The sequence below is a fragment of the Ambystoma mexicanum genome, chromosome 5q, assembly GCF_040938575.1.
Source record: "Ambystoma mexicanum isolate Mex_15411 chromosome 5q, UKY_AmexF1_1, whole genome shotgun sequence".
Lineage (NCBI taxonomy): Eukaryota > Metazoa > Chordata > Amphibia > Caudata > Ambystomatidae > Ambystoma > Ambystoma mexicanum.
In genome coordinates this window covers 885,014,580-885,037,981 of record NC_090933.1, presented here as the reverse complement: position 1 = coordinate 885,037,981, position 23,402 = coordinate 885,014,580, and the positions used below count along the sequence as shown (strand labels likewise).

The 23,402-nt window shown below is 46.0% G+C and overlaps 1 protein-coding gene across 2 annotated transcripts in view; it reads right to left on the bottom strand.

The window, feature by feature from the left end:
* Window positions 1–6,428: 6,428 nt before the first annotated feature.
* Window positions 6,429–23,402, bottom strand: part of TP53INP1 (tumor protein p53 inducible nuclear protein 1) — a 107,793-nt gene continuing 90,819 nt past the window's right edge. For both annotated transcript variants that reach the window (XM_069621377.1, XM_069621378.1), the window contains exon 4: window positions 6,429–7,329. In XM_069621377.1, the coding sequence (XP_069477478.1) occupies window positions 7,080–7,329 (250 nt within the window). In that variant the 3' untranslated portion in view covers window positions 6,429–7,079. The remainder of the gene's footprint in view (window positions 7,330–23,402) is intronic.

Genomic DNA, 23,402 nt, shown 5'->3' with positions numbered 1-23,402 from the left:
CCCCTGGCCAACAGGGCCAATCGTAGAAATACAAGTGTAACAGAGTTCCAAGGACTCAAAAATGGAATGTACCTTGGAAATGAGGATGGGCTGTGGGTAGGGCCCGCTGCATCAGACGTGGTCAATCGTGGCTAGGTCAGGGTTGGCGAGGCATCTCCGCAGCAGTGTTTTGAGGGCAGCCCCGAGAGGGGCAAATCTCTGCAGAGTACATTCTTCACTTTATTTTCTCCTGCTACTTCGCGAGACCTTTGACCATAAAGATTGTCTTGGCTTTGGAAGAACGGCCATTTCCCAGCCTATAGGGTCCTCCGACCTTGGTGAAGTATTCTCGTTAGATGCGGAGGGTCGCATGATCTTGCTGGCGTCTTCAATGTGGCTGATTCTGCGTAGCATGCCGTTATATGAAAATTGTAAGGCAGTTGGGAACAGGCATCTGTACCGAATCTGTTGCTCCTGCAGAAAAAGCGCCAGGGGCCGGAGGGATTTCCTCTTCTGGAGGGTGAGTAGGGAGAGGTCCTGGTATATCTGGAGAGGTGACCCCTCAAAAGGAAAGTTCGTCCTGGGAACGGCTGATAGCTGAGATAGCTTCCTTTGTAGTGAAGAAGTGCACTCTTGTTATAACATCTGGAGGGAGGTCCGAGTCCACCCCTTGTTGTGGGCACAATCTATGGGTGCGACCCAAAAGAAGTTGTGGTTTGTCTAGGTGTGGAACCAGAGATTGGAAAAAGTGCTCCACGTATTCCGCCAGGTCTTTGTCTGGTACAGAGAATGGAACCCCACGGATTCGGAGGTTGTTTCGCCGAGCCCCGTTTTCCAAATCCTCCTGTTTGAACTCAAGGATTTCGCACTTGTCCTGTAAGGAACTTATAGAGCTTTGGATTTCCCCCAGTGCGGCCTCCGGATGCTGGGAGCGGTCGTCGATCTACCCTAGTCTTTGTTCCATTTCATTCACCCTTTGATCCGCGTGTTCTAGCTTGGTGGTAAGCTCCGTCATGCAGGATCTGAATTCGAACTTAATATCGGCCATGAAGGCATGTATGTCCTCTTTGGTGGCCAGGGAGTCCCTGTCTTCTTGAGCTTTTGGAGGGGTGGATTTAAGGGGGTCGAGCTTCTTCCCCTTGTCCGTTGTCCAGAACATGGAGGCGATGTCTGAGTTCCTGCCCACTTTCGATTGCTTCGCCATTGTTCTAGATCTGGTTCCTGAGAGGTGGAGTCGGGGACCCTCTGGGGCGTAGGTGGGAGAACGCTGGTAGGTACGATTCTAGAGCGTGGAAGATGTTGAAGTAAGAGTCCCGGTTCTGTAGCTGGTGTTCGCCGGGCCAGGATATTCTGTAGATAGCAGTCACCTACCGTTGTACTGTGACAGTCGGGGGGGGGGGGTTAGGGGGAGCAGGGTGTTTGGGGCGCCCCAGGAAGTAGGGGCAGCAGAATGGGAGGAGCATGGTTGCTTCTAATATCTCTCAGCACCCAGAAGGAGCACCCAGGTCGGGCCGGCCGAGGCTTAGTTCGTACTAGAGGATATGGACTCCTTGATGTTAGTAGATACGCTTTGTGCGTGGAGGGTGTTGCCGTAGGAGTCACAATTCTGTGGATGGTGTTCGCTGGGTTGCAAAGTTCTGTGGGTTAAAGACCCCCACCGTTATATAGAGGCAGCGGGGGGGAGCAGAGTGGGCCGGGGCGCCTCTGGAGGGAAGAGCTGCAATAGGGGAAAGGCAGGGTCGCTTCGGATGTTCCCTGGTCCCCAGCAGGGGTGCCCAAGCAGGGTGCGTGTTAGGGGAGGTGAGGTCCCTGGTGGTAGAGCGGGGCCACTTCGGAAGCCGCACCCCGGTCTCACCCCAGCGTGGGGCCCGAGGACCCAGGGAAGTCGTGGATGCCAGACCTTCTATTGGCAGCGGTGGGTCTCCTGGGCCAGCTGCACGCCTACCTTGTTCTGGAGCCGAGGTGTTCCGGGGTGGCGCTGGGGGGCACCTCCCACATTGTGGGGCCCCTCCTGTTGGTTCCGTGTTGGTCGCTCTGGGGGTTTTGTCCACTAAGTAGTTGAGCTGCTTTGTGGGCTCAGGCCCGTATTTGCCCCCTGCCAGCGCCGGCCTGAGGTTCAGGGGCCTCCTGGCACCCGTGGCATCTCAGGAGATGGAGGGATTCCCTCCCTCGAGCGCTGTATCGTGCCTGTGGAGCCCGCACCAGCGCCCACACACAAGGGCTTATTTGGGAGCGGGATGACGCTGCCGGCACAACTGAGGAGCGTGTGCTGTGTTGTGTACAGGAGGCTCCGAGGAGGCGTGTTTCTGCTGGGCTCTGTGTGTGGTGGCGGGTAGGGGCCCCCAGGCAAGGCTTACGGCCGGGTGGTCAGAGCTGCCCCCTTCAAACCTAATTTCACCTTCTACTGTGCGTTTGAGAATCCTGCTAAGGTTACCATTTTCTTCTAACTCCTTTTTTAAAATGGCACATAGTATTCTGATAGTTGATCTAAAATCTATGCATTTCTATTGGAGAAGGAGAATTTGTCTACTTTCAGTAAGCGAACATCAACTTCTGGCTCCAAATACGATTTTGGACCTGAGATACTTCTGAAAGCTCTTTTCTGTGCATTTTTTAACACTACTTTGACTAAATGGGATGCTTTGCGATTCTCCTCCTTTCACCACCCCACTCATGGCTTATGTTTGAGTGTAATAAAATACTTGTGGCATAGGTGTAAACATTACATAAAGCTTCAAAATCCTTTCCAAAATACGTGCACCAGTATTGTTAGCCCCAGAGACTTCTTTGATACTTACCTGTAACTGTATTTCTCCAGCATTTGTATCATTCTGAGATTCACATGATTGAATATTCCCTGTCGTCAGACTGGAAATCCTCTGCAATTTAAAATAATTATATTAGGAGGAAAAAATAATTATTAAGGAAAAAAGCAATACAAGTTGCCTATTATTCCTGAAAAGGCACTCACTTGTGTAGACCTGCCACCTCACGTTGGTCCTATATGACCCCAACTATGAGGTGGCAGAGCTTAAGCTCCACCCCAGTCAGCCATCTTCAGATTCTGAGCCGTAGTGACTGTAATACGATGACTGACTGGCTTTGGACCAGCCTCCCAGGGGAGGAGAGTGGGCGCATGTGCATTTATGAAAGATGTCAATGATAGTCTGCGTTTGTACCTTTGTTCGTAGAGCAAGGATTTATTTTCCTCGCAGGAAACCTGATTCTGGAACAGTTCTGCAGCCTCTGCTATTATATTGTGGAATGACAGAATATCATTTGGTGGCAAAGTAACCCCTAGCGAGTCACGTTTTTATTGCTGCTGAATAATATAGGTGTCCCATTCATTGGTACCTTAATCCGGTGTATCCTTAGAAAGTTCCCCTTCCCCTGGCTCATCATCCTGTATATCCGGATTGGAAAAGTCCCTGTATGGGTCATCCATAGGGTCTGGGTCATACGGATCCTCCTGCCAGTCTGAGACTGTGGATAAGCTGTAGTTTTCCCAGGGCCATGGAGGCAACGATGGCCTTGGCAATGCCCCTCTTGGTAGCGATCTTGCCGGGAGCCTGCCTGTGGTACAGGGGAACATTTCCACTTTTGAGGCTTACTTAGCAGTGGTGACCTATCTGTAGGTGCTAGTTTGTCTCGAGGTGCCGGAGATCTGCTGATCTACTCCTACGTTTCCTTTCCTCTCTTCTTGGTGGTGGTGAGACACTTCCTTTTGTTGAGGTTGATGGTGAGTCGAGCACTCTGCCGTCTTTGTACTTTCTCAATGATCCTCTACATGAATTGCATGAGTGCAGGGTCAAAGGGATCTGAAGTGTCCTCGATGGTGGGTTGTCAAAGTGGGCTTTGTTCCTTGGGTGTATGTAAGGACAGTGCAAATCCTTCCTCAGTATCTGAAAACTCTTCCTGCAGGATAATCTCTAGGACTTCCGTCATTTCCCTGATCGGGGATAGGTTTCCGGTCATTCCTACGCTGCCTGAAATTGCTGTTCTTTTGTCCCATCGACCTGCCGTGGACGGAGAAGCTCTTTCGTCTGCGACTGTCGACTGTGGACTCTCTGGTGCAGAGTTTGTTTCTTCCGTAGACAGTGATTTCCCCATTGACAGGGCATTCGTGGACGATCTTACTGTACTGGTTTTTGTGGACGGATCCTCTGTCAACGGTGCACTGGTTGACTGTGGACGAACAGTGTTTCGTTGTGCATGAAGATTCTTTAGCCATCAACGAGGTCTTTAGGACAAAGGACAAAGCTTTGTTTGTGGATCACATTGTAACTGTCACCGTGTTCGATCGACCCTCCATGGACGATATTGGCGTAGAGGGCGCTCTTAGTCTTGGTGACACACGTCCGCTCGTGCACAGTATGGAGGAGATACTCGTTGACGGAGGGCCCATTGATGACTGCTCCGATGACAAAGGTTGAAGGAGAGGTTCCTTACCTTTTCGACTGGATTTTTCTTCAGGATGATGGCTCTTATGACTCTTAGACCCTTTTTTTAAAATAAGTTTTTATTAGCATTTTTAACCAGTTATATGAACACACATTCCCCCCCGTTCCCCAACCAAAGCCCTCCTCCCCCTCCGACCCCTAATCCAAGAGCACCCCTTGCATGTGTCCTCAGTTTATAGTCCGGGCACAACTGCTATAGCGGGTCGTTGGCCCGCTCCCCTGTGCCGGCCGCCCTGTTGGACCTGCTGTGCCAGCCCTTCCCAAATCAGACTCGTCTTGCGGCTGGATTATTCCAAGAAGTTCCATGGTCTTGGGGCACCAGGCCTCTTAGACCGTTTTAAAGGCAAAAGAGCGCACTTGTCACTCTGGCTCTTTTTCTTGAACTTAGAGGGTGGAGAGCCTCCCCTTTCTACTGAAGAAGCTCTTCTCTTAGAAGTTTGCTTCTCAGTACTCTTGTGAGAATATTAAGGGCCTGTCTTGGACGATTACTCATCTGATGATTGTTATTTGCTTTCCAGATGACTCAGGGGCCATCAGTGTCTGTCCTGCAACATTTTCTGAGAGAAAGATTTTTCAGATTTGAATATCATGAGGTTATAAGCAGTATATGCAGTACTCACATGACCTTTTTGCACCTACTGCAATCTTTAAACACTGATGTTTTCCCTTTAGGAGATTCTTCCATGACTGCCTCTGCCATGAGCTGTCTCGAGGAAACCTTCGCTTTTACAGGCAAAAAAAAATAAATAAGAGTTTCCCGAGGGTAAACCGAACCCTTAATGACTAAAATTGTCAAAACAACGGGTTGAAGTGAAGTAGACATTTACCAAAAACAGATGAAAGCTTCGAGAGCTGAAGAGGGCTGAAGAGGATTCCCCTTCTAACAGACGGCAGAGAAAAAGCTGAAGATGGCTGCCTGGGCTGGAGCTTAAGCCCTGCACAAGTGAGTGCCTTTTCAGGCATAATTGGCAATTTGTCTAGCTTTTTTCCTTAAGAGAAAGAAATGTATACATAATTATTTTATTAAATTACAGAGGATTCCCAATCCGACGACAGGGAATATTCAAGCATGTGACTACATGAAAGATCCAATGTTGGAGAAGGTCATGTTTTGCCCACTCATGCGTGTTCAGAGTTTTAGGATCCACACTTCATTTTCCCTGAATGTTGCTTTTGAAATCCTGTGTAGCTCACCAGTTTCGCTTCACTTTTTCATTTACTTTTTTGTTTGCCTTTTCAGTTGTCCATGCAGAATCTGCTCTTCCTAGCTGTCGTCAGGCCTTGCGCTGTAAGTTTAAGGTACCCTATACTAGACATGCGTATAACTGAGTGCTAGTTTTAAATCTTACTGTACCTTTACCTGTTTCTAAGGGTTGAGAATTATTGTTTTTCTATTGGTGGCCGTTGAGATCCGCTGTTGAGGGTGGTTAGAATAAGTAGTGGGAGAGGACCATTAAAGGCCCTGTTCCAGGTCTCTCACTATCTCTGCAGCAGACATAAAGACCATCACATAGAATGCTGTGCCCAGTACCGTCTTGGAAAGGAGGTCTACCCATCCCAACCAGCATTGCTGTCACCACACCAGCTGCCATCTTGGGTGTTGCCTCCCACTGCCTCAGCCAAAGGTTCTCCATTTCACCATTCTGCTTTACTACAACTCCAATTGGCTTGGTCTTGAGCCTCTTCATACCACCTGCTAAAGATCTGGCCGTCTCGGCCTGAAGCAGGTTAGGCACAGGTATTGTTTGATACAACAGGTTAGCTATTCTTAATTGTTAATTCTGACTCAACAGATTGTGCAGTATCTAATTTGGTTACTCGTACTAAAGGATGACATGGTGAAATGAAGGTACAGTGATAAAGGCCTACCAAAAATAACCAGGCAGATCTGTAAAAGAGCATACTGCATTCCCACCATGCCACTCTGCACAATAAAATAAAAACAGTGTTTGGCAGTACTGGATGCATTAAAAGCGTAGTTAAAGACACTTTTAAGAATAGAAAGAACAATTCCTCATTTATTGGTATCAAAATAAACATGTGCAGAAATATACAAAACACCCCAGCTTCATATAACCATTGGACTGTACGTCTGATAAAAAGTTGTAAATTCACTCATACATTTTCCACTGGCAACTTGATCCATTTGCAGTTCTCATTTATGTGCAGTACAATCACACATCCCTAACCTCATAACCACACCAATCAGACAAATTACTGTTTAAAGTGTTCTGGTGAATTGCATTGACCCTGAGATTAACTTCAAAGTTCGTAAATATTACAGAAAAAAACATAACTAAACAACATTCTGTCCCACCCTCTACCCACAGTTTGAGAAAGGTTAATTTAGTAACAATCTAAAATTCACTCGTACAGTCTATAATAAAACAGAGATGACAACTTTACATGCATACAACACTGTACATACAAAGATATGCTCAGGAAACTATGCATTTTTAACAGTCTTCAGAACCTACAGCAAGGCATTTTGTGATAAACAGTATTTAAATAGGTTTCCAAAATAATGTAAGAAATCTATCACGATGGTTCTAAAAAAATGATTGCTAAATTAGATCACACCGTCATTGTCTACACAAAAATGAAAACATAGTTTCAAAATAAAATGGGAAACTCTAACCCTCAATAATTATACTGACGCTGACAAGGCTGGCGAACAAACAGTCCACTCTGCTTGATTTGCCGGGAGTGGCATTCCCTGGTAAGGTTTTGGCGGCGAAGGCGATTTCGGTTCAGAGAAGATCTTTCGTTATGTCCTTTAGACCACTGTTTTGGGTGAAATCTCTTGGCTTGTTCCAGAAAATTAGTATGCGCAGCAAGTGCTGAAACATAGCAACGAATATGTTGACCCATTTCATTTTGTGCGTCCACTCTAAAATAAAAGTGGAAAAAATTTGCAACAGGTTAAAAAAATAAAATAATGTTTTAATCATCAATTTACAGAGAAGAAAAAGGATAAACGAACATAAACCAATTAATAGACGATCTAATAGGTACTGGGATATTTACCACTAAGGAGTTTCAAGTCACGTTTGCTAGACAACAAGACTGTAGCAGGATTGGTCTTTAAGGTCACTTGGAACCAACCCGACCGATAAGTACCGATAAGTACCACAACTTTTACTTCTAAAAACAGACAAATACTCTCAACATCAAAAAAAGTGAATTAACAATGCTTCCAACAAGAAAAAGGTAACAGATACAGAAAACCTGGCCGCTGCTTTGAAGTGCACATCTTCAGACTGCCCTCTAGATGTAAAGTAGTATGGATTTGTTTTTAAAGTAAGCTTAAAAGTTAGTGGACCTCATTACGGGTCCGGCGGTAACCCTGCCAGTGCTACCGGCGGGTTGAAGCCGGACCCGTAAAAATGTACTGGCGCCTGACTTCACGGTGCCACCGGCTCATTAAAAGTCTGGCGGCCTTGAAGTCAGGCACTGGTATATTTGTTAATCCCCACTCCCATCGGACTCTATGGGAGTGGGGACACGGAAGCACCGGCACCGTTCTAAACGGTGCCGGTGCTTCTGTGAAGTTTGCTGGTCCAGAAAGAAGGGTGCTGGTGAGCTTACGGGAACCCTTGTTTCCGGACTGGCAATGTAATGAGGCCCAGTGTATTTCTTTTTACTCACCTAGGCCCTCTCCCTCAGTTGGGAATGACAATTACTTTTTAACTTTGTGAAAACCATGCCGAACAATAAAGGACAGGAAGCAATTCTACCAATATAACTTAAGTAATTCAAAGCCATCAGCCTAGAAGAGAACTCTGAGGGACCTCAACACGTGAAGGACCATGGGTACAGTACACGTCACACTAGGGATAGTATTACTAATAACGCCCTGTCGATGTCCGTTTGAGTTTCGAAAACAAATCTTGTAATACTCCATGACTTCCACTACATGTCAGACTATGCAGAGCATGTGATCTAAGCAGACCTACAAGCTCCAGAAATATATATATGATACATTACTCACCGTAATCATATTTCTGATGCGTGTATCTGCTTAGATTCACATGCTATGCATAGGCCGACATCTAGTGGTAGCCGCAGAGTATTACATTTTTTGTTTTCGAAACTCAAAAAGGGACATTGACAGGACGTGCCAGTAATACTATCCCTAGTGTGATGTCCACTGTACCCATGGTCCTTCATGCGTCGAGGTCCCCCAGATTATTTTGTTTCGGACATGAGGTAGCACGAAGTGTAGCTTGAGTACAGATGTAATAAAGCAGATAAGAGTAGATAAAAGACAGAAAGCATCTATGCACCTTCTACTCCACAAGGGAGGAAGGGTGGGTGCATTTGAATATAAGCAGATACAAGCATCAGAAATACGAATATGGTGAGTAATGTATCCCCTTTGAGGCTTGTGGATCTGCTTAGATCACATGCTACGGATAGATTAGCAAGCAGTGTCTGGAGAAGGTGGTGGGTTGTGAGAAGGTACAGCATCAAAGAACAAGCTACTTACCAACTGTAACGTTCTTTCGATTGAATGTTCCTCCCACGTATTCCTCATCTTAGATATATCCTTACCTTCAGCTTTGCTGCTTCGGAAATATTTTCTCTCTCCACTCGAGGCGACGATGTCCCTCGGCGGCATCCGTCGAGTGTCGACGTCATCCGTAGTATAAATGCCTCGAGTGTGCCTGTTGGCCTCAGTTCTGTTTTTTTCGTATCAGAGCCCATGTATTATAAACAAAGGCGTGCCTCTTATTGACCCAAGCCTTGAAAGAATTTAGAGTGTAAACCACGTAAACTGTACTGTGGGGTCGGATGGGGGCGGTCGATGAGGAATACGTGAGAGGAACATCCAATCGAAAGAACGTTACAGTTGGTAAGTAACTTGTTCTTCGAATGGATTGTGTCCTCCCACGTATTCCTCAACTTAGATAGACTTCCAAAGCAGTTTTGTATTGGAGGAGGGAGTACAGATGCCTTTTAGTCATGTACCGAATGTAGTACAGATTTGGCAAATAAACCTCCTCGAGATGTAGTTGAGTCCAAAGCATAATGTTTGATGAAAGTATGCATGGATGACCATGTAGCTGCTGCACAAATATCTTGCACAGGGACACCCCTCTTAAGTGCTGTTGAAGTTGCTATGCCCCTAGTTGAATGGGCTCTTAAGCCCTCAGGGTGATCTTTTTCGGCTAGCCTATAACACTCTGTTATGGCTAAAATTATCCATCTTGATAATGTTTGTTTGGTTACAGCTAGTCCCAATTTACTGCCAGTGTATCCCACAAAAAGTTGATCACACTGACGTATCATTGACAATCTTGAGATGTAAAAGCTTGGACCCCTTCTGGGATCTAGCCTATGCAGTCTTTCCTCTTCCTTACATGTGTGAGGAGGAGGGTAGAACACAGGTAGAATTATTTTCTGTGACAGATGAAAGTCTGAAACTATTTTTGGCAGAAAAGATGGTTTAACTCGAAGGACAACTTTATCTTTATGAAAGATGGTGTGAAAAGGACCACTCGAAAGTGCCTGCAACTCACTTACTCTGCGGGCTGATGTCAATGCAATTAAAAGTATAGTTTTTAATGTAAGAAGCCTTAACGGACAAGAATGTAAAGGCTCAAAGGGTGCACATGTCAGAAATGTAAGTACCAAATTTAAATCCCACACAGGAACTTGAAAAGGTACTGGTGGAAAAACATTGTTTAAACCTTTTAGAAATTGTATTATTAAGGGTATCTTAAAATAAGATCTTTCTTCTGATGAGCGCTTGAAGATAGATAGCGCTGCTACATATCCTTTTATTGTCTTAACCTGGAGCCCCAGATTAGCTAAATGTAATAGAAAAGATAATACCATTGGAATGTCACATTCAAAAGGATCCACATTCTTATCCCTGCACCAGTTACTGAATGTATTCCAACAACACCGGTACAAAGATTTTGTTGCTGGCCTTCTGGCCGAAAGCAACACCTCCATAACATCATCCGGAAGGTCCCAATCCTTGTATCTCAACCTCTCAGAAGCCATGCGTGAAGGTTGAGTATGTTGACCTCTGGATGGAGAACGTGACCTCCCTCTTGCGAGAGAAGATCCTCTCTTTTTGGAAGACGTATTGGAGGGCAGATGGACATGTCGAGAAGGTCCGGGTACCACGTTCTCCTGGCCCAATCTGGGGCAATTAGGATCATGGTTTTCCTGAACTTTCTCAACCTCCTGATTACCTGAGGGATCACAGGGACTGGAGGGAACACGTATTTTTATTTTTTTAAATTTTTTTTTATTGTATATGGTTTGCAAGAAACCTTTACAAAAAAGAGACTTTAAGAAGCAAAAAGACATTCATTACATTTAAATTTCAATTATACTAATAAGCATTAAAACATAGATCCAATTTCCAATTAAAATTTCTGGAGAATAAGGGACAAATTTAAATTTAGATTTGAAAGGTTCAGTGCGAAGTTCAGTGCAGCATTCAAAAATTTACCGACATTAAAATTTAAAATTTTAGGGAACGCATATAAAAGAGGAAATTCCCACTCTACTACAAATGCGTCTCTTAGAGCTCCTCTCGGGGGAAATTCCCTTGAGCAGTACAGTTCGCACTTCCTGTTGACAATGGTCGCGAACAGATCCACTTGAGGGGTTCCCCAAAGGGCGAAGATCTCCATAAGGACTTCCTGAGCTATCTCCCACTCATGAGAGACTGTGCTCTGCCTGCTCAGAGCGTCCGCCGCTGTGTTTTGCTCTCCTGCTAGGTGAATGGCAGATAGAGAGATCCCTTCTTGTATTGCCCAGAACCAGAGCTACATTGCCTCTCTGCACTGTGGCAGTGACCCTAATCCTCCTCTCTTGTTGAGGTAGTACATGGCCACTGTGTTGTCCGTCATGATCAGGACATTCTTTCCCCGTACAGAGGGCAGGAAGGTCTTCAGCGCTAGTCTGATCGCCCTAAGCTCCAAAAGGTTGATGTGTAGTCTGGACTCCGATGGAGACCAACGACCGCTGATTGTCAGATCGTTGGTGTGGGCTCCCCACCCCGTGAGTGTGGCGTCCGTCACTACAGTGATCTCCGCTCATGGCTGCCAAAAAGATTGTCCCTTGAGGATGTGTTCTTTGCAAACCCACCATTGTAGGTCCTGAGCTACTCTGGTTGGAACTTGTAAGAGATCTGTCATTTCCCCTGAAAATTGGGACCATTGAGTCCTGAGGGCCCATTGAAGGGATCTCATCCTCAATCTGGCCTCCGGCACCAGAAAAATGCAGGATGCCATGAGGCCTAGCAACCTGAGAAAATCGAAGGCCGGTAGATGCTGGGCATTCTGGAATTTTGTCACCATCTGCAGAATGTGGTGAGCTCTCTCTTCGGGAGGCGAGGCTTTGCCCGAACGAGTATCCAAGACTGCTCCTATAAACTGGAGCTTCTGTGATGGTATCATGTTTGACTTTTTTAAATTCAGAGAAAACCCTAGTTTGTGAAGGAAGTGGCAAGTCTTGGATAGATGATCCTGGACTTGTTCTGGAGAATGCGCTCTGATCATCCAATCGTCCAAATAGGGGTAGAGATGAATCCCCCCTCTTCTGAGACTCGCTGCCACTACCGCCATCAACTTGGTGAAACTCTTGGGGCGGAGGTCAACCCGAAAGGCAGAACTCGAAACTGATAGTGAGAGTTGCCAATCGCGAACCTCAGGTACTTTCTGTGCTTGAGATGGATTGGCACATGAAAGTAAGCATCCTGAAGGTCCAATAATACCAACCAGTCTTGATGTTGGAGAGCCTGAAGGATCTGAGAAAGAGTAACCTTCTTGAACTTGTCCTTCCTGAGGAACTTGTTCAAGTTTCTCAAGTCCAAGATGGGCCTCAGTCCTCCGTCCTTCTTTGGAATGAGGAAATATGGGAAATACCATCCCTTGTTTCTCTCCGCTACAGGTACATGTTCTATTGCACCTTTCTGTAGCAGGGTTAAAACTTCCTGCAACAGGAGCGGGTCTGGATTTTTGGTAGAGTTGTATTCCGGTGGGTGATTCTGAGGTTTCTTTAGAAAAGGAAGGCAGTAACCTTGGGATACTGTTTCCTGTGCCCAAACATCTGAAGTAATGCCCCGCCATTCCTTCAGATGCTGTGAGATCCTGCCTCCCACTGGGGTCTTGTGAGTCAAAACCTCAGAGTGGTTTTGCGGCAGCTCCAGCAGCGGCTGAAGGGACAGATGCTGCTGCTGGGGCAGATCTAGCGCCTCTTCCTCACCCCCGAGGAAATTTTCTTTGCCCCCTTTGATTGGCCTGTCCCCTTCCTCTCCCAAATAAGGAGTAAAAACGAAAGGGATGACCCCTCCAGGAAGATGAGCCTGTCTAGGGGCGTTGCTGAGGTTGTCGTATAGCAGCACTAAGTGACTTTGCTGCTGCCTTGGAGGTCTGCAGCTTCTCCAAACTTTCATCCGCCTTGCTGCCAAACAACCTCGAGCCATCAAATGACATGTTAAGGAGTCTAGATTGAACATCTGGTGCAAAACCTGACTTCCTTAGCCACGCAAATCTGCGTAGCACTGCGCTAGACGCCATGGACCTGCTGATACTGTCAGCAGTGTCCAAACCTGCTTGAAGGCATTCCCCCGAAGCCTCCTTACCATCCTTAATTATGGATAGGAAACCATCACGTTCCTCTCCTTCCGGGATGTGTTGAGCTGCCGCTGACATGCAGTCCCACAGAGTATAATTAAATCTAGCCAATGTACAAGATACATTGGTAGACTTCAGAGCCATGCTCCCTGATGTAAAGATCTTTTTCGACCAAGTATCTATTTTCTTGTCATCCCTATCAGGGGGAATAGTGGAGTATGCCGCATTTTTTGTTGATGTGGCTGCCTGAACTACCAGACTCTCAGGAGAAGGATGTTTACTCAAATACTCTGGGTCAGAGTTACAAGGTCTGTATTTTGCCAAATATTTTTTATTTACTGCTGGACTAGATTACGGTCTTTCCCAAGCAGCATTCACTCTCCTTTGCAGGGCAATATGAAAAGGAAGTATGGGGTCTGGTTGAGGACCTCCTGACAAAATATCTGTCATGTCATCATCCTGGTATACAGGTGCCTTATTACCCCACCCCATAAACTCTGTTACTCTATTCATGAGTTTTCTGTAACCCAGATCAGCATGTTCTGCTGGATCTGGTCTCTCAAATTCATATTCAGGAGATGTGTCTATTCCACTTGCAGACTGTAAACATTCATACAAATCCTGCATTTTTGATTGAGGATTTATTACTTCCTCTGGAACATCTCTTGTCCCATATTTTACCCCTGCTGATGTAACCTGAGGTTCATCTTGTTCTTCATATTCTTCATTTTCTGATGACATTTCTCCATATACAGATGACATAGTATGGAAAAAAATCATGTCTGTTTTCAGGGTGAAATATATTTTCAGGAATATGTTTCAACCCTGGTGTCGATGTCGACAGAAGCGTCGATGAGGTCGTGGCCGTTACCTTCGATGTTGTCGAGGTATTCTTCGAAGGCACTACAAATGGCGTTGAAGAAATCTTCGAGGCAGTCAATGTTGTCGAAGTAGTCTTCGAAACACTCAACGCCGTCGAAGAAATCTTCAAGGTCGTCGATAAAATATTCGATGTGACTTTTTTCTGTTGGGTTGTCGACCCTTTATACTCGACAGCCTTCGACAGAGGCTTCGAAGATGTTTTCGTCGAAGTCTTTAATGACTTATCGCCGTCGAAAGTCTTTTTCATAGAGTCTGTCTTTTTAGGTGTCTGGGAAGAGTCCCTGGAAGACACCCTCGACAATTTCTTGTCGGACTTCTTAGTTTTAGACCTTCCTCTGTCACTTTTGTGACTAGAGGCATGACCTTCAACAGACATTTTTGAGGGGGTGTGGGCCGCGTTCTCAAAAATGTTCATCATTGACTCTCTAAATGCTTCCCACTTTTTAGGGGAGTCGTGTTTAGTTGGACAAGTAATAACTTCCTCCGAAGTCGAGGAAGAAGAAGAAGAGGGAGATCGGTGTCGTCTCTTTTTTGCCTTTTTGGACGAAGAAGAAGACTTCCTTGATCTACTCCTCGATCGTGATTTTTTATGGTGTTTTGCCAAAGACTCAGCCGAGTCTTTCTTCCCTCTCGAAGAAAACTTCGAGGATTCCTCCCCCACCGCCAGTTTACCTCGTCTTTCTTTCAAGGCCTTGTGGGTCATGGATTGGCACGAACCGCAGTCATCGATCTGATGTCCAGACCCGAGACACCAGAGGCAGTTACGGTGAGGGTCGGTCAGCGACATTTTTCTGCCGCACCTTAGACACTTCTTAAACCCCGTTTCCGGAGTAGATGGGTTCGAGGAAGACGACATAATCGCTTAAGACTGAAGCGCCGTTTTATTTCGTTCCGAAGCGAAGCTAACGGAAAAACGGAACTGAGGCCAACGGGCGCGCTCGAGGCATTTATACTACGGATGACATCGACACTCTACGGATGCCGCCGAGGGACATCGACGCCGTCGCCTCAAGTGGAGCGCCCTATGGTGGAGAGAGAAAACATTTCCGAAGCAGCAAAGCTGAAGGTAAGGATATATCTAAGATGAGGAATACGTGGGAGGACACAATCCATTCGAATAGTTATTTTAGCACCACTGGTTCACCTGTGAATCTGCTTTAGAATGTGTGTCAATGCAGTAGTGCTGAGTAAAGTATGTATCGAGCACCATGTAGCTGCTTTGGAAATAGAGTCCAGCGGGATGTTTTCAATAAAGGCCTAAGTAGCTCCTGTACCCCTGGTAGAGTGAGCTTTTGGTGTGAAAGGCCGAGTTTTGTTTGATAGAGAAGAGCAGAGCTGTATACATTTCACTATCCATCTGGAGATGGCGTTTTGTGAAAGTGATCACCTTCCCTGGAGACAAAGAGTGGGTCTGTTTTTCGTAGCAGTTTTCATTTTTTTACATAGTAAAGGACCGCCCTCCTTACATCTAGTGTATGGCGGTTTATCTCAGCTGAGCTTGAAGGGTTTTGAAAGAAAGCGGGTAGTTCAATGGACTGGTTGACATGGAACTTGGATATGAACTTAGGTGAAAACCTAGGGTGTGTTCTTAGTACCAATTTGTCTTTGTCAGTGCAAGACCCTTTCTTTGTTTTCTACAAAGCTTGTACTTCACTGACTTCTTATGGAGGCGATGCCCACCAGAAAAGCCGTTTTATGCGTTAGGTGTTTAAGGTTGGATTTGTGCATAGGCTCAAAGGGGGGGGACCTATGAGCTTTGCGAGTACCACATTTAGATCCCACCCTGGAGGTGGGTTTGAAATGGGGGGGGGGGGCGCTAAAGCCTTTTTACTCCTTCCATGAATGCCTTAATGACCGGGACCTTCCACCAGGAAATCCTGCTTTGAGAAGTGGTGTACACGGATAGAGCCACTAGGTGCACATTGATGGAGTTGAATACTAGACCAGAGTCTTTTTTGAAAATGTTTTTTTATTGATTTAGCTGATGAAAAACATCAACTTTTCAATATTTTTCTTTTTAGACATATTGTTCACATAATACAAGGGTAATAAAATTGTTTTACATAATACGAGTAAATAAAAGTTGAGAAATGTAAAACCACTCTAGTTAGATTGCTCAAATTCATCAAAATCAATATAACCAGCATACATGTTTACCTGCATTCTCTCTCGACTAGTCTATTTTAGCCATGGAATTCGCCATAAGATCTAACTTCAAGAATTTCAAATAATTCACAATTGAATAGCTAACAGTTTGACTTGCTGTGTGAAATAATATTGCCCATAGCTCATCCGGTGTTAAAATTTTAAAATGTAAAAAATGCTTTTTGAAGTAACTTATTCGTATGCGTAATAATTTGACACATTCTGTGATCAGATGTCTCATTATTACATATTGTGTGACAAAATCGACATTTATCATCTGCTTCAGAGCCCATTTTTCGTTGGAACATAATTTCATTAGTGTGCCATGCCACAAGTTCAGTCTGAAGCGTAGAAAATCAGATCTGTATTTCATGCTGGGGGATTTCATTAAGTACAAGGGGGGGGGGCATTTGAGACCGAATTTTATGCGAAAAATAAAACAATCTGTTTGAATTTTTGCTTGTAATTTGTCAACACAGATATAATTGAGAATTTACTGAATCTCCCATTTATTATTTTAGCTTGTGACGTTACTGAGGTTAGTTTTTCTCTCTGTTTTTCTTGGTATGGAAGATCATTTGGACAATTGTTTATACTTATGCCAAGATAAGTATTCTCTGCAACTTACTGCAAGGGATTGGTTCTGCAGGTGCCAACTCAGAAATGTTTGTCCTCTGCCCATAGGACCAAATTGTATTATTTCTGTTTTTGCAGTGTTAATGGTCAGGCAGTTTCTGACTGCATATTTGTCTAGTGCATCCAACAATAATTGTAACCCACGCAGAATCTTTGAAATTAACACTAGATCATCCGCGTAGAGTCGCCATTTAATATATATATTTTTTTGATAAAACATTTTATTGTTTTTTAGACAAAACATGCTAACAAAACAGCGGTTGGAGGAACATCTCATCCCACCTGCTTTCACTGATTGATACAACACACACTTGGATTAGTATAACAGGGTTCTTACACCTTAACTGGTTACATTTTTGTATAATTGCATAACAGATGAACTTGGTTCTAGTGTCCACAGGATATCATTGCTAATTAAAGCAACCCCTCATCGCAGGCAGCGTGTCAGTGGGGCTTCCTCCCATTTCTGCCAGATTTTACTTGCTTTCTCAGAGCAGCCTCTTGCGTTGTATACTCTGCGCTCCATTGCAATGCATATGTCTACATCAGTCGTCCATTGTTCATAGTCTGGTGTTATAGCAGAGCCCCACAATTGCAATATGTTTCTTTTGATGAGCGCAACAGTGGTGGATAAAAACAGCTTTTCATACTGTGATAGTTCACCCTCATCTTCCATCCCCAGCAGGAGCAGTTTCGGGTCCCTGGGAATCACTTTGCCCAGCTAACTCGTTACAGCACGTCTGCCAGTATTGTTGGATTTGAGTACATTCCCACAGGATATGGAAGAAGGTTCCTTCCTCAGTTTTACAGCGCAGACATTTCGAATCAGTAGTCTTACCACACCTGAATAGTGCCAATCTTGGGTAATATACCTGATGTAGTATTTTTAATTTGACTAGCCTGAGTCTGGATGAAATAGCTATCACCCGGGGGAACATCAACAAGTTGACCCATTCCTCTGGAAGCATGGCTCCCACATCCCTTTCCCATTTTGCTTTTAGACTCGACAGTTCATTCGTGGCAAAGGAAGTTATGCCATTGTATAGCACTGATGTTACTTTATGTTTTATTATTTCTTGGAATAGGTTGCGTTCCATTGGCGTGTATTCAGGCATGTCGTTCAGGGCAGGGAGATGGACCAGCAGTGCGTGTTTCAGCTGTGTGTAAAGATATTGTTCAGTTTGGGGTAGATTGAAACGGGAAGCGAGATCCACAAATGGGATTACATTGCTGTCTTTCACAACATCTCCTATTTTTAGTATTCCTTGGTTTAGCCAAGTGGACCATCTAGGGCGTTTGTTCACCTCCGGGAGGTTCCTGTTGTTCCATAGTGGTTGTGCTGAGGTTAGTTTTTTTGTCCGATCTGATATATTTGTGTGTGTCGTCCCATATTTGCGTGATCTGTGATGACATACTTGTGGTGGCCGATCTATTTTTTTCCCGATAGAGGCATCTCATAATGGGTCTTTCCAGTGCATTGGTTTCAGATAGTCTATTGTGTGGTAGTGAGATATCTCTGTGGAGTTTGTCGTTTACAACTGCTATCTGGCTGACCCAGTAGTATGTCTGTAAACGGGGTAGCCCGATCCCGCCTTCCCATATGGATCTTTGGAGGCTTGCGAGTGCCAGACGTGGGTGGCCCCCATCCCATAATAGTTTCCTAAGTGTTTGGTCAATTTTTTTAAACTCACTTGGTGGAATGTATAGAGGGGCGGTTTGTAGTATGTATAGGAAGCAGGGCAGGGCTATCATCTTAAAAAGGGCCGCTCTGCCTAGTAATGTCAGCCGCAGAGATGTCCAGTGTTGTACGTTCTCTGTGAGTCTCTTCGTTACAGGATGCAGGTTTTTGGATACGTAGTCATTGAGGTTATTCGTGACTTGTATACCCAGGTGTCTGAAGTGTTTCTTTCCCACTCGATAGGGGCAGTCGGTTGGCATTATGTCTACCCCTTCTCCCAGCGGAAACAGTGTGGATTTAGACCAATTGACAAGCAGGCCGCTAAAGGTACCGTACCTTTCTAACAGGCGCGTCACGGTGCTGCCGGATCTAATTGGTTCTTTCAAGTATATCAATAGATCGTCCGCATACAAGGACACCTTGTCTTCCCACCCGTCCGCCCAGCAGAAGCCCTCCCATGTCGTTGTGGATCTCAACAATTCCGCTAGCGGTTCTATTGCCAGCGCAAAGATCCGGGCCGACAGAGGGCAGCTCTGTCTTGTCCCCTTCCCTAGTTCAAAGGGGGCTAATACACATCCATTTACTCTCGTCACTGCCTGCGGGTCGTTGTAAAGGAGTCTGACCCAGCTTATGAATTGTGGGCCAAAGCCCATACGACGAATTATCTCCCAAAACGACTCCCAGTAGACAGAATCAAAGGCCTTTTCAAAGTCTATTGCTAGCAGGGCTAAGGGGCCCTGGAGAGCTGGTATCTTCTCTTGCGCTGAGTGTAGCCTATGTATGTTCATCCGGGTGGATCTCTGCGGCATGAATCCGCATTGGTCTGGGTGGATCAGCATAGGTATGACCTGTTGTAATCGGTTGGCCAGCACCTTTGCAAATAGTTTGCCTTCGCCATTTATGAGGGAGATGGGCCTATATTAGATACACCTGTGCAGTGGTTTGTCTGTTTTCGGTATCACTATTATAGTGGCTTTCCTAAGGTCTGGGGGGAGGCAACCCTGAGCGCGTGAGTCTTCATACATCCGCAACAGGTGCAGAGTTATCTCGTTCGCACCCATCTTCTTCCATACTTCGATCGGGAAGCCGTTTGGACCCGGGGTCTTGCCAGATTGTAATTCCGGCATTGCTGTGGTTAACTCGTCCTCCATGATGTCTTTTTCTAGCAGTTCTAGCTGACCAGATTCAAGGGATGGAAGTGTGATATCGTCTAAGATAGAGGTGTCAATGGGGGCAGATGGTGCTTTATAGAGCTCAGCATAGTAGGCTGCAAAGCCTTCTGCTATGTCTCGATCTGTCTCTAGTGGCCCGACTCTTGGGTGGTAATTCTCCTTATTTGTCTAAGACCCTCATCCCTGCGTTCCAGCCATGCCAGCATTTTACCAGTTTTGCTCCCCGTTTCATACACCCTGGCTCGCAATGCATTATGGGCCTGCTTCGCGTTGTCTAGCGCTATGTTTTGTAGCTGTTTCTGCACCAACTGAAGCGCTCAATGTGTCTGTTTGGACACTGATTAGATGTGCTGTCTCCGCACAAGTTACTTGTGTCTCAGCGTTGTGTAGCGCCTTTAGGTGTTTCTTCCTGTGGGCTGTGGACCGGGAAATAACTTCACCCCTAAGCACAGTTTTATAAGCCTCCCATAGTTTTACCGGATTGTCTACAGAGCCCGTGTTCAATTCAAAGTATGTCTTTGTGGTGTTCTGGATTTGTTCCACCAGATCTGGGAAGCCTAGGTAGTAATTGTTCACTCGCCAAAGGGGCGAGGGGTTCGGTCTGTTGGTGCTGATCCCCATTATCAGAGGTGAGCGGTCCGATATACCTCTGGGAAGCAGTCGCGCCTCGTCCACTAAATGTAGATCCACTGAGCGGAGAAAGAAATAGTCTAGCCTTGATAGCGAGGCGTGGGCTCTAGAGTGATATGAGTATTCCCTTGTGTCGGGGTGTACGTTCCGCCATACATCTCGGAGTCCCGAAGCATCAGTGAACATATCAAGTTTGGTACGTTGGAAGGGTTTCTATTGCGAAGGTGTGTGCGGTCAAGTTCTGTACTCATGACTTCGTTGAAGTCTCCTCCGGTGATCATAAGGTTTGAGGAGTCTGCAGCAATTATGGGTGCAATGTCTTTAGTTAAGGGGGACAGTAGATTCGGGGGTGCATAGACCGCTAGCATTGCGATGTTTCGCTCACAGAGTCCCCATTATGTATACAAATCTACCCCCCGTGTCTTGGGTAACAGTAGTAAGAGTAAAGGGAAGCCTTTTATGTATTAGGATTAGTACCCCACGGGAGCCCATGGTGAACCCGGCATGTATCGCTACACGGTAGTTGGTGCGTTTGAATAAAGAACAGTTTGAGCCCGCCAGATGAGTTTCGGTTAGGAATACGACACCCAGTGGGAGGCGGTTTAACAGCTGTAATACTAGGCGCCTCTTGAGGCTGCTGCCAAGCCCATTTACGTTCCAGGTCATAAATCTTATGGTTCTGGTGTCATTCCTATTGGAAGTCATCGTTCTTTAGGGTGGGAGCAGGACGTGACCCATCGTGTTGGCCTGCATGATGCCATATTGCGTGCTGCTATAGTGTTGGGCGTCATACCGTGTTTACAGGCAATGGAGCCTGCGGGAGAGCCATGACTGCTTGTTGGTTTACCATATCTCGTTGATACATAGTCGTTTGCTGTAACTCTTAGACCCAGTGTGAACCTAAACTGCGTAACTTCAACACAAACAAACAAATAACCATCTTACCCCCCACCCTATACTTCGCCCTTTTCAAAGCATTTGTACAGATGCTGATGCCAACCAAGGTGGCTGGCGATCAGACTAACAAAACCCCCGTCTGGTGTGGTATACCAAAAAACAAACCATGGTGTGGGGGCTGCCTTCGTGGCCGCCACCATAAGGTCTTCCTTTCATTAGCAGTATGTGGTGTTGCAAACGTGTGCCTCCTGCTAGTAGTTTGTCACTTGCTGTCAGCTGATCTCTGTGTCGTGAGGGTGTTCCACCGGTTGCATCAGTGGTTGTCTCTCTTGCTGTGCCCGCGGGTTTCTCTGTCTGCTGTTTCTCATTGTCCTCCAATCACCCTCAATGTGTTGTTCTGCCCATCTCCAGGCTTCCTTTGGATTAGTGAAGTGCACTGTTGTTCCATTGTGATATATTTTGAGTTGGGCCGGGAACAGAAGGCCGTATTCCACGTTAAGAGCCTGCAATTGTTTCTTTAGCTGGTCAAAGGACTGCCTTGCTTTTTCAACTTCCCTGGTATAATCGGGGAAGAAAGCAATTCTCGCACCATTATAGGTCAGGGTGCCCTTAGCTCTTGCTCTCTGGAGTAGTGCGTCACGGTCTCTATAATTAAGGAGTTTGGCGATCACTGTTCGAGGCGGTGCCCCTGGGATCGGCTTTCCAGATGGGATGTGATGTGCTCCTTCAATTGAGAATTTTGAGAAGGAGTTCGGTTCGAACATGTCTGAGAGCCATTGCTCAAGGAAACTCTCCATGCGTCTCCTTCCGTATTTTCAGGCAAGCCAAGGATCCTGACGTTGTGTTACGCTCACCTGGCTCCCACAGGGGTGTCGATCGGACTCGGACAGCTGCAACCTCTTCCAACGTGAAGCGTAGTGCAGAGATAACAGACTGGACTGGACCACCTAATCTCGCCTGCTTGACTCGTAGAAGTATTCTCCTGCAAGTGGAGAAAGGGATTTAGCCACCCGTGGATTTTAGTAATGGCACCCCACTGTTCTCCCCACTAATCACCACCGATATTCACTTTCAGTAAGCTCCCCTATGTTTGTAAATGATGAGCTCTCCATCCTGCGTGGAATGCAGGGGCGCGTAGATACCAGTTACTTCACTGGTTTGAAGGCGTTGGAAGAGTTCTGGATGAATATTGACTCAGAGGTTCCAGGCGAGAACCCGTAAGTATAAAGTTTAAAGAGTTCAATATGTCCGATGTTCACTCTTGTCCATTCCTTTCTTGTGTTGCAGCTGGGTCCAAGGGAAGATTGTCTTGTGGCAGCTGATGGTGTTCAGGTAAGAGTCTGTATTACCCAACACTGTCCGGCAAAAGATGCGTGTGTTTAAATTGCTGGTTTCTCTCTCCTTACAGGTGCGGCGTAAGAAGTTGCGGTTTGTTACAGAATAATGCCTCCGGTTGTTAATCAGGTAAGTCTATGGTGGAGAGGTTGTATTTATTGGCTCTCTCGGCTCACCTTATGTTTCTTTTGTCCCCTAGATGGTGGAATTCGGTGGAGAAAATGATATGGCGCGGCGCTGCAGCTGGCGATGCCACGCGTGTAGAGTAATGTCCTTTTCAAGTTCGAAGACGTGATGGATCCGGAATTCAGGTAAGGATTGAAATAATATCTGTTTTCTAACCTTTCCTTCTTCTTTCTTCTATTGCTAGGAGCTCTGGATTCGAGACGGGCGTGGCTGAAGTCTGGATGCTGACTGCAGGCACAGTGAGCGTTACGCTGCTGGATGCAGAATAACGCGAAGCATGTGCTGCTGTTCGGGCGTGGTTTAAATAGCCTCCAAAGTAGTTCCAGGTAAGAAGTCCCTAGAACCACACCCGAGTAAAAAATAGTCCCATCCAGGCCTCACGTTGGCTTGGATTCATTTGCAGCATGGTCTGCTTGAAGTAAGTAAAGTCTATGAGCCTGGCGCCTATGATGCCAGGACTGATTTCTATTATGAGCCTGGCGCCGACTGAACCCAGACAGCCCCCAGCCGGGGCTGCTGGGATTTTATTAGATATCTGGATGCCTGCTCCCGGGGCTGATGGGCTTGATCCGGATGCCCGGGGGTAGGCATAATGACACCTTGTTGCGCCTTGATGGGCCTTCACTTTCATCTACCCTTTCCGCCATTGCTTTTAGGTCTGATTTGACTGTCTAGTTGTTGTTGTAGCCCTCTTATTCCATCCTCCGCATCAGAGATGCGTTGCTCTGCCTCCCCGGTGCGAGACGTTAGCTTTTGCAAGTCATGACATAAGAGAGATACATCCATACTTATGCCATCCATC